Below are 21,626 nucleotides of genomic sequence, written 5' to 3' on the forward strand. Positions count from 1 at the left end.
GCTGTCTAGCGTGTGACGTTAGTTTGCTGGAAAGATTAACTCCTTTGTAACTGGTTAAAGAAATAAGCTGCTCTCTGTTTGGGACATTGAAAATTGAAGGAGTTTTGTTCCTTTGGTTTTAAGAATGACAATTAAGAAGATCATGGATGTACAAGAAGGGACTTTATCTCTAGACATGTTTCAGAAAATAATGAATGGGATTAACTCAATAAAACAAGAACTGAGAAATAATAGACAAGCGTGGAGAATTGAATTTCACGAAATGAGACAGGAGCTGAAAGAAACTCAGGATTCTATGAGAAAGGAGAATAAAGATAGATCTGGAAAACAAAAAAAGGATGGAAGAGAAATTAAAGGCAAGGTTCAAACTATGGAGATTGGCTTAATTATGGACATGAAAAAAGATTTGGATTTTCTGGCTGTGATGGATCCTGGAGACAAATATTATAGTTTGGAATTCAGCGCTGTTCTTGAAGGAATTGAAGAGATTGGAGATAAAGATATTATCGGTTCAAGAAAATTCTTGGACTGGAAGGATTTGATGGAACTTGAAATGGAGAAAGTTAACAGAATTAATCCCTGTTTTGTGTCAATGGAAAAACCTTCAAGAGATGTACTAGTGTATCATGTGGAAAAGAGGAACAGAGATGCGGCTTTGCAACAACACTTCAGTGATACGTTTGGATTTGATGGTAAGAAAACATCTGTGATGGAGGAAATTCCTATCAGACTTTTATTATATGACTATGACAGCAAGATTTTTGGGTGCGTAAAGATGGAAGATGGACCCAATATGGATAATGACAGAAGAGCGATTTAAAATTACTGGACTTAGTAGATTTGATGAGTTGGATTAATTGGCATGTTTATTTAGAAAAAAAATTGATTGACATATATCTCAAGGATTGGAAACTTCTCTTTGACTTTTTGTGGAAGATTAAAATGATATGATGTTAATGAGATTTGAAACCAACTAAGATAACCGTTGGAGGAAGGTGATTTTATAATCTATTAAGAGATAGGTTTGTTATATATTATAGATTTATAGCTGAACTATGACAAATCGGAAGTCAATATTCTTTCTTTTTTATATATATATATTTTTTTCTTTCTTTTTGTATTGTACTAGTTATTGATTTGTGTTGTTTTCTTTTTGTATTGTTTTGGTTTTGAAAATTGGAATAAAAATTAATTGGAAAAAAAAAAAAGGGCAAAAAAGGACAAGAAAATAAGGACAGATGGACCATATATCAACATAGATATCATGTGTCTTTATTCCTGGGTCCTGGTCTAAGGACAAAAATGGATGGCATCATTTGTTGAAAAGGGACTTTGGGGTGCCTCTTAGACATCCCACCCTTTCCTTTGAATAATTCATGTAAACTGCGTATTCAAAGTCAACTTTTTTTTCAGAAGTTCCCCTCCCCCCCCGAATAATAGAAATAAATGATTGAACTTTCACATACATGAATATTTAACTTTGCAGAGAATTGCATAAATATTGTATTTGGAGATTCTAGAACACCCCATTAAAATTGCAAGACATTTCCATTATCCCTTTTATAATAGAATGTGAAATTAGGTGCTCATCTATGGAAATAAAATAAAATAAATTCTCAACTTCTTATCTTTCCTTTTGTCTTCTCGGCACCTCAAATGCTTAGAGCGGCATGGGCACCTGGGCTTTGTTTTCCGTTAATTAGATCTGCAAAACTGTTCATTTTCTTTCTCCTGGCTCGGTGGCTTTTTGAAAGAAATTCTAATCAAGGATAAGGCAACTAATTGCTTAAACACCAGAATTTCATGGGGACCCGAGAGGTACACAAAGGTGTTTAATGAAGTCTGTGTGAGAGAGAGGCTGTGTACCCATTCTACATTTAAAGCACATTTTTCATCCCCAAAGTATCCTGGGAAATGTAGTTTACCCCTCACAGAGCTACAATGCCCAGCACACTTCAACAAACTGCAATTCCCATGATTCTTTGGGGGAAAGCCATGTGCTTTAAATTTATGGTGTGTCTGCATCCAGAAAGAGAGATACAAGCCAGCAGTCCCTATTTACCTTCCTCTTGCACCTATCCCTGGTAAATCACCTATCCCTCAGAAAGTTGTCTTCTTTCCAGTGGAGGATGCTTCATTCAGGTGAATAGGGCACAGCCCTACCAACTTCCTCCTGGTCTCAGCCAGCCTCCACCTGCCTGCCTTCTTACTTACAATCATTTGGGGCTGGCCCCAGTGTTACCCTTGTAGAGCTCAGCAGAGCGGAGGACAGCAACAAAACTGGAATGAGTTGCCTCTGCCTGTCATTCGCTCTGGCGCCACCTACTGTTGGGCTTCCTGCCTTCCGTCCCACCAGTCCCAATGGGCATCAGCCACCACTGTCTCCTCTTCCTCTTCATGTGTTGAAAGAACATGTGGGAGGGCACACAGGCTAACCTGATATGGCCAGGGTCCCCCCTCGCATGCAGCAACTCTGCATATACCCATGTCTGCACATGGAGTCCCTTCACTCACCAGACACATGCACCAATGATGTGGCCACTGCATATAGCAACAGCATGAGTGGAACACCACCCCACAACCCCCCTCGTGTGTTCTTTAAATTTGCAGAATGTGTCATATTTAGTTCCTGTTTTTGCCTTTTAAAGCTGAAGATGGTGTGAGTTCCTAGACTGGCCATTTTTCTTAGGCTTCTGAGGGCATTTTTTGTGTTGCCCCCAAGCTGTAGAATTCCTTCCACACAGAGATGCATCTGGCACCTTCCTTGTGCAGTTTTCATCATGTGCTGAAGTCTAGGGGTAGGGGAGAAATTCAATTCAGTTTGCATATAAAGGCAAACCTGCCAAATTCACACGTTCCGAAACTATACAAGAGCTGAAACAGCCATCCTTCGCAATTCGCACCTCTCAGAATTTTGCAATGCAACTCTCCAGCCAAGTAATGTGTACAGAAATGCATATATTAAGGTAGTGAACATTAAAATGCTTAATAACATACAAAAATGCATTATATTAGGGGAAATTGCTTTGCAAAAATGTGCGGATTCAGCAAAATTGCATATAAAAATGTGTTTATTAGGAGAAATTCACACTAAAATGCTGATGAATTTTATGAGGTTTTTTAAAAAGCACAAATTTCTGCAGAAATATGGTGAAGTGAATTTAAGATTAAAAAAATAAGAAACTGAAAGAAATGAAATCGACAGATCCCTCTTTCCCTACTGAAGATGCACCTCCTTACCCTGGCCTTTTGACACTTGATATATAGATAACACACATACACACAGAGAGACATACACACACACATATACACTCACACACTAGGGGCTGCCACCCCTGCAAACGTTGCTCACACACCCCACCTACCGTCATCAAAGCCCCTCCCTTCCCCCCATAGGTCACCAGGGCTCTCCACCCTTTCCCTCCCACAGGTCTCCAGTGCTTCCCCTTCTCTCCCCCAAAATTGCCAGAGCTCTCTTCCCTTCTCCCCTCCCCACAGGTCACCAGAGTGCCCATGGGTTGCCTGAGCTACCACCCAGCCTCCCACCAAACCACCAAGCAGCAGCTGCTGCTGCTGCCGCCGCCACCAGCCTCTCCCACCTGGCCTCTTGCCCCCCGGACTGCAGTCTCCACTGCCAGCCTCCTGCCTGGCCACTTTTGCCTGCCATGTGGCCTCTTGCCACCCAGCCTCTCACCAGCTGGCCTCCTGTCTAGGCCACAGACCCCCCCCCCAAGGCCCAGGCTGTGGCTATGCAACTCGCTGGCTCGCCCATCCCCACCGTCATGCTGTGACATTATGATGGCATGGGGGCTTACATTTATAAAAAAAAAACCCATTCTCTTTGACGTGTCACTTGTTTTCAACTTGATTTTATTATTAAAATTTTTAAATTGTTGTAACTCTTAACTCTGGAACCCCACGATGAAGGGCGAGTGAGAAATCACCACCACTTTCAGATCTATAGAAGTTAAATCTCGTGAGTTAGCATTTATTTAACAACATTTATATACTTCTTAATTGTAGCAAAACCTCTAAGTGGATTACACAAAATATTAAAGTTATGAATAAAAACAGACCCTTCCAATGTTGTTGGACTCCCATCAGCCCCAACGAACAAGTTCAGGGAAGATGGGAAATTTACCTGCTCTTTCTCATACATTCGTCCTATGGCTTTTCCTCCCTTTTGTTTAATGCTGTTTTATCTCAGTTTTTACCTCCTGCTGTAGCAACATACATTCAAGTGTCTTTATACTTATTATTTGTTATTTGTATTTTTAGCATTTCCTTGTGTCCTCCTTTTCAAGGTTTATTAGAAAACAAGGTCTGGATCGGCTTTTCCTGGAATGCGATGCTCACATGTGGCGCCTCGGTGACCGGAAAATTCCAGAAGGAATAACTGTTGATGGAGGGTCAGACTGGTTTCTGCTGAACAGGAAATTTGTAGAATATATCACCTTTTCCAATGATGACCTAGTGACAAAGATGAAGAGGTTCTATTCCTACACGTTGCTCCCGGCAGAGGTGGGTAAATGTACAGAGCCTAGTCTCACCGCCAAACATCAAACAAAAATGCCACAGGGGTATTTCCTGACTGCCTGCATTCTGTCTATCCCTCCCTCCCTCCCTCCCTCCCTCTCTCTCTCTCTCTCTCTCTCTCTCTCTCTCTCATTTGATTTATATCCCACCCTTCCTCCCAGCAGGAGCCCAGGGCTGCATGTATAGCTCTCAGATGAGAGGCTTCTTCCATTGGTGGGTTTTCTCCATCTTAATATAGAGTAGCTTTCTAAACTCAGGGCCAGACCTGTCATTGGGCAGAGTGGGGCAGCTGCCTCAGGTGACAGAAGCTGGAATTCCTGCCAGCCGCTCCTGCTGAGTTCCTCAGCCATTTCCCCTCTGTCAGAGTACAGAGCTATGTCTGCCTCACACACCCTGCCCTGCTGGCCTCGAGTGAGGTGGAGGGCACTGCACCATCACCTGTGTCAAAGCAAGATTCAAGTGCCAGGGTAGTCAGTAAGGATGGGCAAAAATTTCAATTCAGTTCGCATTTCAAGCCAAACCTATCGAATTCTCACTTTCTGGAACAAAATACAGCCATCCTTTGAAATTCACACTTACTCATATTTTTTTGCAACGCAGTTCACCAAATAATGTTTGCAAAAAGGCATATATTAGAGGAAAGCACTGAGAGCCAGTGTGGCGTAGTGGTTAAGGTGTTGGACTACGACCTGGGAGACCAGGGTTTGAATCCCCACATAGCCATGAAAATCACTGGGTGACCTTGGGCCAGTCATTGCCTCTCAGCCTCATGAAAACCCTATTCATAGGGTCGCCATAAGTCGGAATGGACTTGAAGGCAGTAAATTTACATTTTTTTTAGAGGAAAGCATGTGTAAAAATGAATATATGAGAGAAAATAATGCAAAAATGCATTATAAAATGTTACAATAGTCAAAACTGCATACAAAAATGTATTTCTTAGGAGAAATTCACACTAAAATTCTGGAGAATTTTCATGAGGACTTTTTAAAAAATAAAAATAAATTGCTGCAGAAATGTGGAGAATAAAGATTGGAAAAATTAGTAACGGAGGGAAACAAAACTGACACATCTTTCCATCCCTAATAGTCCATTTCATGTGTATATATATATATATATATATCTTATATACCCAGTCGTTAACTGCGCTCTGCAGGTGAGAGCCTCCTGCAGACACCATCTCATCAGGAAGTCCGCACCACACAACATAGGAAGCGGACCTTTAGTGTAGTGGCACTGACACTATGGAACTCCCCTTAATCATCAGACAGGCGCCATCTCTGTTATCTTTCTGGTGCCTACTGAAGTCCTTCCTCTTTCAACAAGCCTTTTAAGTAGAGACCTTATCCCAGTCTGTGTCTACGCTGGAATTGCTTTTCAACATGTTTTTAAAGCTTTTTTTTTTAAAAAAAGGTGTTTTAAATATGTTTTGTTTTAATATATTTTAATGTCTGTTTTTATGATGTTTTTAGTGTTTTTGTTTGCCATCCTGGGCTCCTACTAGGAGGAACAGTGGGATATAAATTTATTTATTTAATAATAATAAGAACAACAACAACAACAATAATAATGTATGTCAGAGGGCTCGGGCTCAGGGACCACTTGTGGCCCTGCAGGCCTCTCTATTAGGCCCTCAGGACTCTCCTCAGGCCCCACCCCTTCTTTAGCCATGCTCCTTGCCCCATACCACACTTCTCACCAGCCCTACTTCGTACCGCCCCACCCCCCAAGTGTTTTTGCCTGCCTGAAAAGTGTCTTTGAACTCTAATAATGTCTCTTGGGTGCCTGCATGGAGGATAAAGTGCCTTGAGCCAACCCTGACCTGAGAGAGGGGTGTGTGCGTATGTGCAGAAACCCACCTACTACATAGCAGTTCCATTTGCAGGAAATGGAATATTAATGGCTGTTTTATAGGCTGCGTACATTTAACACACATTTCCCCCCCCCACAAAGAATCCTGGAAACTGTAGTTTACCCATCACAGAGCTGCCGTTCTCAGCACCCTTAACAAACTAGTTCCCAGGATTATTGGAGGAGGTGTTGTAAACGTATGGTTTGTGTGCAGCCTAGGACCACAGGACCACAACGTTTTGGATTCAGGGTCTAGTTTCAGGGACCCTCTTTTAACCGACAGGAAAATCTCCAGGTCCTTCACTCTTTCTTTCTTTTTCTTGCTCGTGGTCTTCCTGTATGAAAATTTTGCATGGTGTGAAGAAAGTAGACAGAGAGATGTTTTCCTCCCTCCCTCTTTATACTACAAGCCAGGCTTATCCGGTGAAGCTGAATGGTGGGAGATTCGAGTGAATACCAGTCACAGAGAACAGCAGAGGGCTATTGCACCCACATCCTGCTTTCCACTTCCCATTGGCACCTGGTTGGCTACTGTGGGGAAAAAAGGATTCTGAACTAGAGAGAGCAGGAGCGGGGAATCTTTGGCCCTCCAGGTGTTGCTGAACTACCCCTCCCATCAGCCCTAGCAGGCATGGCCAATGGTCAGGAACGACAGGAATTGTAGGTCAGCAACATCCGGAGGGCCAAAGCTTCCCTACACCTGAGACAGACCTTTGCTCTGATCCAGCAAGGCTCTTCCTTTGTTCTAAGCTATTACGGCAAAGAAGAATGTTACAGGCATCCTGCTGGTTCAGACCAAAAGCCCACAGTGTTGAACCAGATGTCCCCAGGAAGCTAACGAGCAGGGCATGAAGGCAATGCTTGTTCCCCCAGCCATTGGCATTCATTGATTGATACTGCCTCTGCACTGCCTCCATTTCGCCTTCATAAATTAGCCAGAAGATCGGCCAGAAGTCCCACCATTCCTAACCATTGGCTGTGCAGACAAGGGCTGATGGGACTTGGAGTCCGACAGGACGTAGAGGGCACCAAGTTGGGGAATGTTGGAAGTGGGGCAAGAGCAACTCCTGTTTTGTTCTTTTGTTTATGTTCCAGAAGGGAGAGTCAGGGTCCTCCAGATGGATAGGCTTGATTACCTTTACCTGTGATGCTCTAACTGACTTTCTTCTGTTGCTAGACTGTTACGTCTTCAGGGAAGCTTGCCTGCCCCTCCTCCTCTGCCCTTTCCACTTCTTTCTTCTCTGACTGTCTGGGAGAGAGGAGACATCCCTTTGTCTCTGCTCTCTCTCCTAGCTATGGGTCTAACTCCTACACCTAGGTGTTATGCCTCCAACTTATTAAGTTAGTTAGAACTAGGTTTGCCTTTCTATCTACTATGTATTTCTATAAATAAAGTAGCTTTTCTTATTTTACTAAGTCTTAAGTCTCAGTGATCCTCATGCAGGGTAAAAGCCTGCTTTCTTAGGCAAACACACACACACGCTGGCACACTCACATTTCAACATCTGCTGCTACTCTGCTGCTGTGGTGCTGCTTTAAACTAAGTTAAGCACACAATTACAGCAACAGGGAAGGCTAGGCAAAGCTCCATCAATCTATCTAAAGCCCCAATAAAAGCATCTCTAAGCCCGAGTCCAGTGCTACAATCTTGGGGGCAGAGGAGTCCATAACGTCACTTTGGCCAGGATCTCTCTCATCAGTAACGACGACCCAAAATTACAGTAGATGTGTTGGCGGCATCCATCCATCTACCCACTGGGCCTTAACACATTCAGAAAGTGACTGTCATTTCCCGTGCCACATATCTTAAAATGTTCTCCTTTTCATCTATCGCCTTCCCTTGCAACCCTGGGAACCATACACCCGCACACACTTTTTCTCGCTTAGGCATTCTGCGTGAGTGTGAAAGGACAGAGCAGCGGGTAATTGGGCAGGGTCCCCACCCCACCCCCTGCTTTGTGCCTGAACGACAATGCATGCCTTAATGGGCTTAACTAGACAATTCAAGCGGAAAATCCATATTCAGTGGCCTGTCATTTAACATTAAAAAAAAAGGGCAGGGGGCTTGTCCAGGGGGATGGGCGGTCAGCCATACTAATGCCATTACGGCATTATTTATAGATCACCCTATAGTTGTCACTGTTCCGTAAACTCGCGTTGTTACTTTTTTCACCACTCTTGTTTTTCTCCTGTTAAAAGTTTTTCTTCCCACAAGATTTCTCAGGTGTTGTTAGGCTCCTTGAGACTAATAGTAATGATGATAGGAAGGCCACTCTCATGTTAACCTGCCCCAGCCATTCCCAACCTGACGCCCTCCAGATGTGTCAGACTCCAACTCCCATCAGCCCCAGCCACATGGCTCATCCGCGAGGATGGGAATTGTAGCTCAAAACATCTGGAGGGCCTCAGGTCAAGGAGAAAAAAAAATCAAAGCCAGTGTCACAAATGCAACGCCTCCCTGAACAGGAGAAAATAGGAAGCTGCCCATTAGTATATGTAGCTCAGTATTGTCTACACTGACAGGCAGCAGCTCTCCCAGGTTTCAGGTAGGGAGTCTCTCCCAGTCCTACCTGGAGATGCCAGGAATAGAACTTGGGACTTCCTGCATGCAAGGCAGATGCTCTGCCACTGAGATACGGCCCGTCCCCAGCTGTGGACAGACCTCCACAATTGGTCCTGCTTGGATGCTGGGGGCCCAGCAACTGCCCGAGGATACCTTGTGGTGGCACTGGGCCTGTCAGTCCCCATTACCATAGGATTTACGTAAGCACTGAAATTACAGGGATACAATTAGAAAATGCCAGTTGGAGTTGCTCACTGCCTTAAATTGGCAAATAAAGACTTAACTGCTTTGGAAATAATTGCAAAGGGCAGAGTGCCCTGCTGTTGCTTAGGGGTGAATTGGGTCTTTCAGTACAAGGTCATTTTCACCTGTGGGCACATTACAACGTCCAAGTTAATCAGTGGGGAATTGACTTGATTTGGGGGAGGGAGCATTTTATTATTTTTCCAATTAATAAATTCAGCGGGAGATTTGGCCTAGAAATCACCAGCATCACGCTGGGAAATTAATCAGCAGGGTAAAGAGCCTTGCCCCTGCCTCACTGGAGATGTAACCTTAAATGCAAAAGAACTGAAGTAAATGCTCTCCTCCTCCGTCAGATTCTCTTGCTTTCAGCCCTTTCAGATGTTTGTGTTAGATCCCTGGCATTTCCTCTTGCAGGGATCTAAAATGCAGCAGCTGTCCCAGGCTGTCCTTCAGAGTGTTTTTTTTAAAACAGAAAATGTCTTCTAGTACATCCTTTGGCCTCCAAAATTACCCCCCCCCAATAATACAATAAAAATAATGAGAGATAAAAACAAATATGTCAGTTAAATCATTAACTGATGTAGTCTTTTTAGTTTCTACTGAAGACAAGCCTTGTCAGCAAAGATTGTCCCCAGTCTGCATCTGTATTGGAATTGTTTTTATGATGTTTTTAGATGTTTTAATTGTGTCATCGCTTGTGCATTTGGCACCCTGGGCTCTTTTAAGAGGAAAGGTGAGATATACTGTTTGTTGTTGTTATGTGCCTTCAAGTCGATTACGACTTATGGCGACCTTATGAATCAGCGACCTCCAATAGCTTCTGTTATAAACCACCCTGTTCAGATCTTGTAAGTTACTCAATCAAGTTAATCAACCCATCTCTTGTTCGGCCTTCCTCTTTTTCTACTCCCTTCTGTTTTTCCCAGCATTGTTGTCTTTTCTAGTGAGTCATGTCTTCTCATTATGTATCCAATGTACAATAACCTCAGTTTCATCATTTTAGCTTCTAATGATAATTCTGGTTTAATTTGTTCTAACACCCAATGTATATTTTAATAATAACAATAATGCAGGAAAGAGCCATAAAACAACATGATCGGCTTTCAAATACATTCCCACAGCAGGAGGTTTGTCGACATGGCAAAATAAGAAAGCCTTTGCTTAAAACTCAAAAGAGGAGGGACCAAAGTAATTTTCCCACCATGTGGGTGCCACAACTTTTATGGCCTTCTGTTCACATGGCCCACTATTATTTTGACAATCAGGATCTCGGACAAAGGGATCTTTCCTGTTCCTGTCCTATTTTGCCCAGGATTTCAGACAGAGGGTCTTTCTCCATCACCTGCCACCTGATTTAAAACAAAACAAAAAAGCTGGAACTGCCAGAGGTTAAACCAACGACCTTTTGCATGCAAAGCAGGTGGGAGCAATCTTACTGTCCTCTGGCTCCAAAGTACCAATAACGCTGGGTTTTGCTTTGTTTTCTTCACAGTCTTTCTTTCACACCGTCCTGGAAAACAGCCCTCATTGCGACACGATGGTGGACAACAACCTGCACATCACCAACTGGAACCGCAAGCTGGGCTGCAAATGCCAGTACAAGAATATTGTGGACTGGTGCGGCTGCTCTCCTAATGACTTCAAGCCAGCCGATTTCCACCGATTCCAGGTGAGTCTGTGCCTGATCAGGCTCATGCTGTGTGAGAGTCCCTCCTCATGGCGCTACAAGGCTAGATGGACTCTAGGGGCACAAATAGAACTGGCTGTGGCCTCCAGGATTTCTGACGGGCCTTTCCCAGCTGACCCGGAGATGCCAGGGATTGAGCTAGGAACCTTTTGCATGCAAAGGCATTCCATGTTTCTTTACTCCTTTCTGACCAAAATGCATTTATTACTTTTAGTGTTGCCAGATGTTGCACTGCAGCGAGTAAAACTCACCAAGAACTGACCCTAGCCATCTTGTAATCTTTTCTTTTTCCCCTTGGAACTTTATCATCTTATGTCTTAACAATCTTATCTTATAATATCATGTTTTAACAATTTTATCTTGCATTTTTTCTTACCCCATTTTATTGCATTTTATTCTTCTGTATATTAGGATAATCTCTCATGAGAGTTTTATGTCTCTATTTTATGCTGGTCATTGACTGTAACAATAAAGATTTGGTTTGAATTCTGCATGCAAAGCAAGTATTCTACCACTGTGCTACAGTCCTTACCCAACATGGGAAGCTGCCTTATACTTAATCAGACTGTTGGTCCATCTAGCTTAGTACTGTCTGCACTGACTGGCAGTGGCTCTCCAGGGTTTCAGGCAGGAATCTCTCCCAGCCCTACCTGGAGATTGAACCTGAGACCTTCTGGATGCAAGGCAGATGCTCTGCCCCTGAGCTGCGGCTCTTCACCCAGCAATTACAGGGACTATTTTCAGGTGTAGTTCATATTCGGTATTATAAAAATACCAGAGAGAAATAGGAACTAATTTGGTTGGTCCTATTTCTTAGCAGAGATATAAAAACACAAGCAGCAGAGTGAGAATGTAACCAGCCCCACCTTTCTCTATATAAATAACAACAGACACAATCTTCTTAGGTAAAAGATAAAAACATTTACTCACGACCTCCTCATATGTTAGAAACATAGGCTGTAGCTTAAATGAAAGAAAATAGAAGGTATTCAGTCCATCTTAGGGTTTGGTATTGATGCTCTCAGCAGAGAGCATCATTTGCCCTGCGGCCTCTCTCAATGGTAGATATTCAAAAATCCTCCAGGACAAAGGAAGGAGGAAACCAGGTAACTAACCCCGCCCATAAGGAAGTTACATCATGGTGAACAGGTACATGGGATATTTCCCAAATATCCACCCCAACTGAACATGCAACATTTGCCTATTCCAACAGTTCAAATATATTTTTTTAACTCTTTCAGTTAATTCCAAGCACCAGATGGATCACTCAGACTTGCAGGCACACTACTGATGCTGCAGTCACAGTTTGCATGCACGAGGTCCCAGGTTCAACTCCTGGCATTTTCAGTGAATAGCAGCTCAGGCAGCTGTGTTGTCCAACAAGGGCCAAGAGGTCCCTCAACCGTTCCTGAAAGTAAACCTATTTTCCTAGATTCCAAACCTTCTGGCTGCAAAAGGTAGAGGATAAGCATAACCAGAGCTGCTCAGCAAGCAAGTTGGCCTGGTGGTGTTGACTTTTCAAGAGGCATGTTGCACCTTTGGAGCTTGGCACTTTCAAGCTTGACACTTTCTCCCCTGCTATATTTAAAAATGTGTCAAAAAGAATGTAACAGAGAAGTGTGTTAGAGAAGCACATAAACTGTGAGCAGCATCCCTGGTTCTGCCTGACAACAGACATTTTTAAGTGCCCCCATCACTACTACTGCCACCAGTGGCAGCTTCCCCAAACTCCTGTTAACACAGGGGTCTCCAACAAGGTTCCCACAGGCCCCTGTGTGCCCACCAGCACCTCCTATGATGCCCACAAAAGGTCTCTGTCAATATCCCTGCACAAGACATAGTTTGCTCTTCCTGATCAGTTCCGGATTCCACCGACTCAGCCTCTCCTACACTGAAGCCTTTATCCACGCACCCAACCCCGTGGCAGCTATTTTGTTATGGCATGCGCACATCAGCCATTTTATATTATGCCACACACCCCCAGGCAGCCATTTTTTGTTTGACACTAACTTTCTCAAAATTCTAACCGTGCCCAAAATGGTTGGCAACCCCTGCACTAGAACAACAAATCTGCCTGAACAAAGTTTGCAGATAAATTATTTGGTCTCATCTCTTTGATACTTATTCTTCCATCCTCCCAGGACTGTACTGAAACTTTGTCACTGGCTTTATTTTCCTAGTTTTTGCATTATTGACATTTGGAGGGGCACTGTTAGGCTTTAGAGCAGGGGTTCCCAAACTGCGGTCTGTGAACCACCAATGGCCCACAAGCTTCATTTAGACAGCCTGCAGTGTGTCTGTGGATTGGAGGTTGAAGACAGGAGGTGACACAGATCCATTGCATTCAGTATGTCTGGCGCTGTCATTCTCCATCTTTAGGTGTCAGGCAAAATCATTTCTCTTCTCCCAGGCATTTAGTTCTTAACTTTAGAAGGCTTTTGGAGGGCCTGTGTTGTGTAGCCTTCCTAAGAAGGGTTGCTCTACCACCTTGCACTCTATTTTTGTTTTTATCTTTTTGTAGATTTTTAATCTTTTACTTTTATTTTTTATTTTAATTTTTATGTTGCTTTGAGTGTGCATATGTGTGTAGAAAAGTGACTAACAAATTAATTAATCATACTGATTTATAATTGTATTTTCTTGCTTTTATTTCTTACATCTTATCTGTATTAAAATACACTATATGAGAAATAAAAGTAGCAATAAAAATACAATTAAAAATCATACAGCGTCTAGCAGGGTGCACAGCAATTGCTACAAGAGGCAGAAAAATCATCAAGTGGTGTGCCAAGACTCTCATAAATTTTCAAGTAGTCCGTGAGGGGGGAAAACAAAGTTTGGGAACCGCCGCTATAATGCAAGAAAAGCAAGACTTAAACCCAAAACATTTGTGGTATGAAAAGGTACAGGTTTTCAGCAGGAAGCTATAGGACATGCATCCATTGGAAATGTAGCTGTGTGTCCTCCCCAAAACTTTAGCAGGTGCAAACAGCATTGAAAGCAGGGTTGCATAGAACTGTCCCAATACCATCAAGAGTACAAGTCATCATGAATGCACCATAAAAGTCTGGATGGGTCCTAAAACTAGCGGTGGCATTTGTTGTAGATGATGATGTCCCACTTACTATACAAACGCACTTATTTATTTAAAAGCATTTCTCAAAAAGCATTTCTAAACTGCTTAATCTTTTTTAAAAAATCTCAGAGTGGTATCCAGAAATACAACGTTAACACAATCAAGCAGTATCAAAAAAAGAGAGATGACGAACTTGAAAACAGTAAAACAGCGTTAAAAAAACCCCAGAAATTCAGTAGTAGAAGGTTCCAGTATTGCGGATCGTAGAAAGCCCGGGCAAAACCAAATATCTTTACAAGATACATTTGGAACAACTGATGGTTGGGATGCATCGCATACGGCAGAGGGAAGGGCCTTCGAATGTCAAGCAAATAAATAGCCAAAAAAAAATAATAATCCTTGGAACAGTGTTAGATTAAAATGTATTAAATAAGTAATAAAATCAGTGAAAGCCTTGATGAAACAACACAGCACAAGAGAGTTCCCAAATTATGGGGGCACCACTGAAGCTTTTTCGTTTCAGCTTCTTTGGTTTGTTATTGAGACATTCCTTTGGAAGTATGTCACTTGTATCTAGGGATATCTCTCCCACCCTGTGTTCGTTGCATGCAGCGCTGCTTCTGTTCCTTTGCAGAATATCCTCCCCCAAAACTGCGTTGTTCATCTTGCTGCCTCCTGTGGCAAAATTATGTAACTTACAGGTTGTATCCAATTAGGTTCTACCCAGAGTAGGCCCCTTAGAACATAAGAACATAAGAAGAGCCTGCTGGATCAGGCCAGTGGCCCATCTAGTCCAGCATCCTGTTCTCACAGTGGCCAACCAGGTGCCTGGGGGAAGCCCGCAAGCAGGACCCGAGTGCAAGAACACTCTCCCCTCCTGAGGCTTCCGGCAACTGGTTTTTAGAAGCATGCTGCCTCTGACTAGGGTGGCAGAGCACAGCCATCACGGCTAGTAGCCATTGATAGCCCTGTCCTCCATGAATTTGTCCAATCTTCTTTTAAAGCCATCCAAGCTGGTGGCCATTACTGCATCTTGTGGGAGCAAATTCCATAGATTAACTATGCGCTGAGTAAAGAAGTACTTCCATTTGTCTGCCCTTGAAATTCATTGACCTAAATTAGTTATGCCCATTCATTTCATTGGGTCTACTCTGAGTAGGACTAGCACGGGATACAACCCCACTTAATTAACTGCATAAATTAAATTGTCATTACATTACTCCATCCCATTCATTTCAGTGCAAAGGCAATGCAAATGGTGGGGGGGAGAAGTAATCAGTTATGTATCACATGCGGACTGAAAGCAACAACAATTAATACCGATTGTATTTGCTGGATTGATGTCCGTTATGGACATGGGACAAATAAGCAAAAATCGGCAATTTCCGCTTGATGTTTCCTTTTTCATTGGAATTCTCTGACATCCCTACTCGCACCCCGATCATGAGTGGGATGTTGAAGGTGACAGTCTCGTATTCAAAAATCCGGAAGCCGTCATAAATAAATAAATAAACATGTTCTCGTTGACACAGCAAACCACGCGGCCGACCTTCTTTGCACGCAAATTCGAAGCAGTGGTGAATCAAGAAATAATTGGCCAGCTGGATTACTACTTGTACGGCAACTACCCGTCTGGCACTCCGGGCCTTCGATCGTACTGGGAGAATGTCTACGAGGAGCCAGACGGCATCCACAGCATTAGCGACGTCATGCTGACCATGTACCGCTCCTTTGCCCACTTGGGCCTGCAGAGAGCGGAAACTTCCTTCCACACAAATGGTGAAAACAGCTGCCGGTAAGCTCAGAGCCTTTCATGCTACAGCAGGTGGCAGGAACCTTCCCCGCCCCCCGTCCTGCAGCTGAGGGCCACGGTCCTCAGGGATAATCTGTCAGGGGCTGCCTGCCAGGGGTGAATGAGGAACAAAGGCAGGTGGGCAGGATAGAACCAAAAGTGGGGAGAACCAGCCCTCTTCTGTCTCTCTCTCTCCCTCCACAACCCCCTTTTCTCTTTCTGCAACCCTTGTCTCTCCCCCACCCCAGCCTGCCTGACACGGAAAGAACAGATTGCTTTTCCCAGAAGCCCGAACAGGTCACTTGCAGAGGGCTTTCTCCTCCCTCCTTCCCCCATCGCTCCACCCATTTTGGCTTTTCCTGGTTTTTGCCTCTCCTGTCCTCCTCTCCCTCAAATGAAATTAGGCTGGAGGACGCAAGTTGCCCACCCCACTCTATGGTCACAGCCCCTCCTACATACGGACACATACGGAATGTCGAGCCAAACTGGACATGTCAGGACATCCCTGTCTGTTGTTCGCCAAATCCTTTCCATTTATATCTGAAGTGGAATGTTGGAGGGGTCTAATTTTCACCCCAAAAAGGAGCACACCGTGGGGAAAGGTGGCCCCTCCCTGACCGCTCTCCCTTGCCTCCTCATGCTGTGTTGCTTCAGGCAGATGCAAACTGAGATAAGGTCTCTACTTAAAAGGCTTGTTGAAAGAGGAAAGTCTTCAGTAGGCACCAAAAAGACAACAAAGACGGTGCCTGTCTTAATATTTAATGGAAGGGAATTCCAAAGGGTCGGTGCCACTACACTAAAGAACCACTTTCTGTGTTGTGTGGAACAGACCTCCTGATAAGATGGTATCTGCAGGAGGCCCTCACTGCAAAGTGCAGTGATTGATAGGGTATATAAGGGGTGTGACAATAATTTAGGTATCTTGGCCCCAAGCGGTATAGGAGTTTATACATCAGAACCAGCACCTTGCACTTAGCCCAGTAGCTAATTGGCAGCCAGTGCAATTTTTAAAATCTTGTGGGTCTGGGAGCCGCCATTTAGATTTCCCTCAATGTCACTAATGTAATATCAGCCCAGGGGGGAGAGCGGGTTGATAAAAGTAAATGGCAGCTCTCAAGCAACCAGTGCTTATTTGAGAGTGGCCACTCTTAGCAGGCCCACTGCAGTGAACTTTGGCAAGCCCCCTTGTGACGATCCCACCTTTGGCTCCACCTGTCCAGTTCCCACCTGCTTATGGCTACCGCCTTTCACTAGGCACCACCTCAGGACACCACCAGTCAGGATCGTCGTTTTTATTTTTTCTCACTCCGCTCTAGCACAGATCTCTCAAGATCCCACTGCTAGGCAGCACCACCAGCCACTCCCTGTAAACAATACTGCTAGAGACTTTGCCTCAGTCTCTCTATAGCTTGTTACTTTGTGTCTGGGTGCCCTTGCTGTCCACAACCCCCTTGTATATTTGTCTATAAAGCATACAATCCTGGGTTGCTCTGGGTACTTGACATTGTTACAATATCTCCCTTCACAGTTGCCACCATTAGATACAGTTTCCCTCCAGCCTTGGTAATTATCCTGCCCTCCCTTCTGGTCTGTGTATCCCCAGCCAAGGATCAGGCTTTTGGTAAACCAATAAAAGTATTTTATAACACCAGGAAATAACAAGATTACTTTAGGAATGTTTAACAAGCGTATGGTTTCATATAGTGTCACTCTTTATGTTTCTGGCCATATATATACTGTCTAAATATCAGCCAAATATAATCCAACCCTCCCTCAGAACTCTGCCAACCAACCCATCCAAATAACTCTCCACTAATGACCCTCCAACAACTCTCACCAACCGACCTTTCCAACTCAACTGTCATCCTCTCATTTATACCTTCAGCCATTCAAACACTCAGCCAATCATTCTCCAGCCTTCCAACCCATGCTCTCCCCCCTCTCATTCAATTCACTTACCATATATCCCTTAATAAACCCGCACTTACCATATTTACAGGTTTTAACATATAAGGACATCACACCCCGGCAAAAACTGGAGCTAGCCTCACCTGGAGAAGTTGGGCTATCCTCGTTCCAGGGGCTCAGTATCACTCAGGCCATGAGAGCCTTTTTTCAACCACTATCTTTTGTTGTTGTTGAATAATTTATATTAATTTTCAAGTATGTAACAATCCCCCCCCAAAAAACAAACATATACAGAAAAACCTCCGTTATGGAACATAAAAGAAGGGAGGTGGCACATCACTGAAATTGTTATACATGCACCCCAGTCTGGGTAGGAAATTGTAATAAAACTACAAAATAAAGTTTTTTATTCATAAAAAGTTTGGGGACCTATCTGTTTTTAGCAGTTTCATTCATACATGAAATAAAACTTCACCATCTGGCAAGAACATGTCTTGATGCTTTCCCCAACCCCTTTGGCCATTCTCAACTTCTGTATATGTTTTTCAACTAAGGCACGTTGCCAGACCTTGTTGCAACTCTCTTTGCAGCTAATCTACCTCCTTTCCATCACCATTCATGTTTTCCAGGTACTACCCAACAGGCCATCCCATCTCTGTCCATTTCTACTTCCTAGCTGATCATTTTCAGGGCTTCCTTGTCAAGCACCACGCAACCAACCTGGCGGCCAGTAAGCTGGAGACTTTAGAGACATGGGTGATGCCAAAAAAGGTGTTTAAAATTGCAAGCCCACCGAGTGATTTTGGAAGGCTGCAGTTCTCAGAGGTAAGCATTGCTGTTCACTTTGGTTTATTTTTCTTCTTTTAAACTTTCTTTGTTCTGAACCCACCATGGCACCTACTTCCTGAAGACTTTGGATTCCTACATTGAGCAGGGGGTTGGACTCAATGGCCTTATAGGCCCCTTCTGACTCTACAATTCTATGATTCTAACTGAAACCTAGTTCTGACCAAGGATCACCAACCCATCACCTGTAAATGCCTTCAGTCGTCCCCCAGCAGGTAGCCCAGAATCTGAGCAGTCATTTAAAAAAAAAAGTCTCAAGCCCTCCTAGAAGGAAAGTTATGGAACAAAATGTGCAGGTACCCTTTTAAGTGATTTCTGTGAAATGAGCCAGCCAGGCTGCACCTGCCTGTCCATGTTATTAGCCAATGAGTGAAGTCACAGCTGTAATTGATAAGTGAGTTGTTTGAAGACCAGGCAATAGCAATCCCTGGGGTCCTAAAGAGCTGCTGTTTCCCCCTTCTTTTTAGTTCACCTTTCCTGATTCTGTCTTTTTTTAAAAGGTTGGATCTCCCCTTCCCTTTTCCTTAGCAACCAGGATGCATTTTCCTGTGCTGGGTTTGCCTGAGATCAGGCTATTTTCTGCAAATACTACTACACAATAAGTGTGGGTGAATGTTAAAGAATTCCCCTCCCTCCAAAAGGCAATTGTGAAAACTTTGCAAAGAGATTTAAGCATGTCTCCTGCTTTGCAGGAACTGAAGACCAGGGTCTTATTAAGAATTCACTGTACATATCTAAACATATATCTAGGTATACATATCTACTCAGAAGTAAGTATCTGTGTTTATTGCAGCTTACTTCCAGATAAGTGAGTAAAGGATGGCAGCCTAGGCTTTGGTTTTGGATTGGCATTGAGGAAAAACAGGGTTCTTGTCCCTTTAACAGCTGTATAGCAGGCAGGCAGAAGTTCAACAGGTCAGGCCATTCCTAGTATGGAAATACAGTTATGAGAAAAGTTTCACCATTACTACTCTCATTTTGTGTTGTGCCATGCCCCCATGGCAGCCATTTTGTGACCGCTGCTCCCAGCACTCTCAAAATTTTAAATGGGCCCTCTGGTCCATAAAGATTGGCAACCCCTGCTCTAGGCTATTCCACTTCAGTCTTCAGATAGGAGCTCACATGACTGGATGCTTCTCTATAACCCCTGTTCCCCCCCTCCCCAAAAAAATCCCCAAGATACATTGGATTTTGGCTTAGGGTAATAAAATGTATCTCCCTGAGTTCAAGTGACTAGCCAGTGATGGGGAAGGCCCTGTCCACTGGCAGGCACCCGGCCAAAGAATTTCCAGAGGATGTTTACCTGTAATTATATATATTATGCATTTTAACCCGTTCCTCCAAAGAATTCAAGGCTGTGTACATGGTACTGTCCCACCCCAACATTTTATCCTCACAACAACCCTGTGGGGTAGGGTCAGCCTCAGAGAGTGACTGGCCCAAGGTCATCCAACAACCTTGATGGCTGAGTGGGGATTTGTCTCCCTGGTTCTCTGAACTGCTAAACCACACTCACTCTCCTCCTGAACCATGCATTCTTTGCAAATGGCACAGCTGTCTAAATGTATTAATTTTGTCATTTTTCTTGCTAAATCACAAATTTTAATTAAAGCCCACACAGCTAATTGAACAAATTTGTTCATAGTCCTTATGTCCTGGCCTATAAATTCCATGTTTTCTTTGGCAATTGAGAGAGGCTTAGGTAGGTCTCAGTGTTTTTGATGGCATATGTGGCCAAGCGTTGACACTGATGTCCTATTAAGGAGATGACTGTTGGGCTTCTTCTGTTTTCTGGAGGTATCTGTGGGCTGATTTGCCGTTTCACGTCTTGATGAATGATCGCACCAACTGTATATCTTAGGATCTGCAATTCTTCCGCTTTGCTGGCAAGAGAGTTAATGAGAAACAAGCATGCAAGATAACAACTGGAACTATGTGTCCAGGCTGTACTTGCTGTAAAATCACAAGTGTCAACTTAACCTGTGGGAAATTTCCATTGGTTGAACTCAAATTCAGACTCAGGGCCGGCATCAGCGGTTGGCATCAATGGTCATCCGCCAAGGGCCACAACTCAACCCTGCTGCTGCTTCTCTTCCTTGTTATTTGCTTCCTGTTCACTTGCCTTCTCCAAGCAGGTGAACAGCAACAGGAGCAGCAGCCACAGGGGGTCAGGATTGATGCTCTTCAGGTGTGCAAGCATCAGAATACAGATCTTGCATATTTATTCATTCTTTCTTTTATTATTTGATTTATATCCCGCCCTTCCTCTCAGCAGGAGCCCAGGGCGGCAAACAAAAGCACTAAAAACACTTTAAAACATCATCAAAACAGACTTTAAAATACATTAAAATGAAACATCTTTAAAAATATTTTTAAAAAGCTTTCAAGACATCTTTAAAAAAGGTTAAAACATTGTTTAAATAAAAAAAGGTTTAAAAACATATTAAAAAGCAATTCCAACACAGATGCAGACTGGGATAAGGTCTCAACTTAAAAGGCTTGTTGAAAGAGGAAGGTCTTCAATAGGTGCCAAAAAGATAACAGAAATGGCAACTGTCTAATTATACAGCCACGAGAGTTGCTGTATATTATAGCCAGCCGGGATTTTTCACATTCCACGATGTTAAATTGAAAATACCCCCATGCCATTCTGATGCTTTCCATAAGCTCACTTCAAAACAAAACCTTACCAATCATATAGTCCTGAACTCAGAAACGCTTGCTTAACAACCCTCTCAATTTTCATGGCGATACACAAAACAGTCAGAGAGAATAGACAGTTCAAAGTGTAAAAAGAGAGAGAAAAACCTCAGAGCCCTTTTGGACTTTTTTCTCGGAGAGTTCTCATAATCTGTTGAAATTCATTAAAAATCAGCCATATTCACAGAGTACCTGTAATCCTAATACTGACCTTGCCCCATACTCTGACCTTCATCTGCTGCAGTTTAAAAGTTGAAAAAATGCCTGGCTGATTTTTAATCAATTTAATAAATTTTGGCTGGGACCCAATGATAACGCGGAGCATGCTCAGTAAGAACCAACTGCCAGAGTTCTAAAAGCCTCACAGCTGCTGGGCTTGGCTAATCAGGGGGCCACACCCACACCAGACTTTGATTTCACG

The 21,626-nt window shown here is 43.5% G+C and overlaps 1 protein-coding gene across 2 annotated transcripts in view; it reads left to right on the forward strand.

The window, feature by feature from the left end:
* XYLT1 (xylosyltransferase 1) overlaps nt 1-21,626 on the forward strand; it is a 305,563-nt gene that overhangs the window by 256,187 nt on the left and 27,750 nt on the right. For both annotated transcript variants that reach the window (XM_061599478.1, XM_061599477.1), the window contains exons 7-10: nt 4,305-4,521; nt 10,689-10,865; nt 15,492-15,754; nt 18,289-18,484. In XM_061599478.1, coding sequence (XP_061455462.1) covers nt 4,305-4,521; nt 10,689-10,865; nt 15,492-15,754; nt 18,289-18,484 — 853 coding nt within the window. The remainder of the gene's footprint in view (nt 1-4,304; nt 4,522-10,688; nt 10,866-15,491; nt 15,755-18,288; nt 18,485-21,626) is intronic.

This window comes from Rhineura floridana, chromosome 17, assembly GCF_030035675.1.
Source record: "Rhineura floridana isolate rRhiFlo1 chromosome 17, rRhiFlo1.hap2, whole genome shotgun sequence".
Taxonomy (NCBI): domain Eukaryota; kingdom Metazoa; phylum Chordata; class Lepidosauria; order Squamata; family Rhineuridae; genus Rhineura; species Rhineura floridana.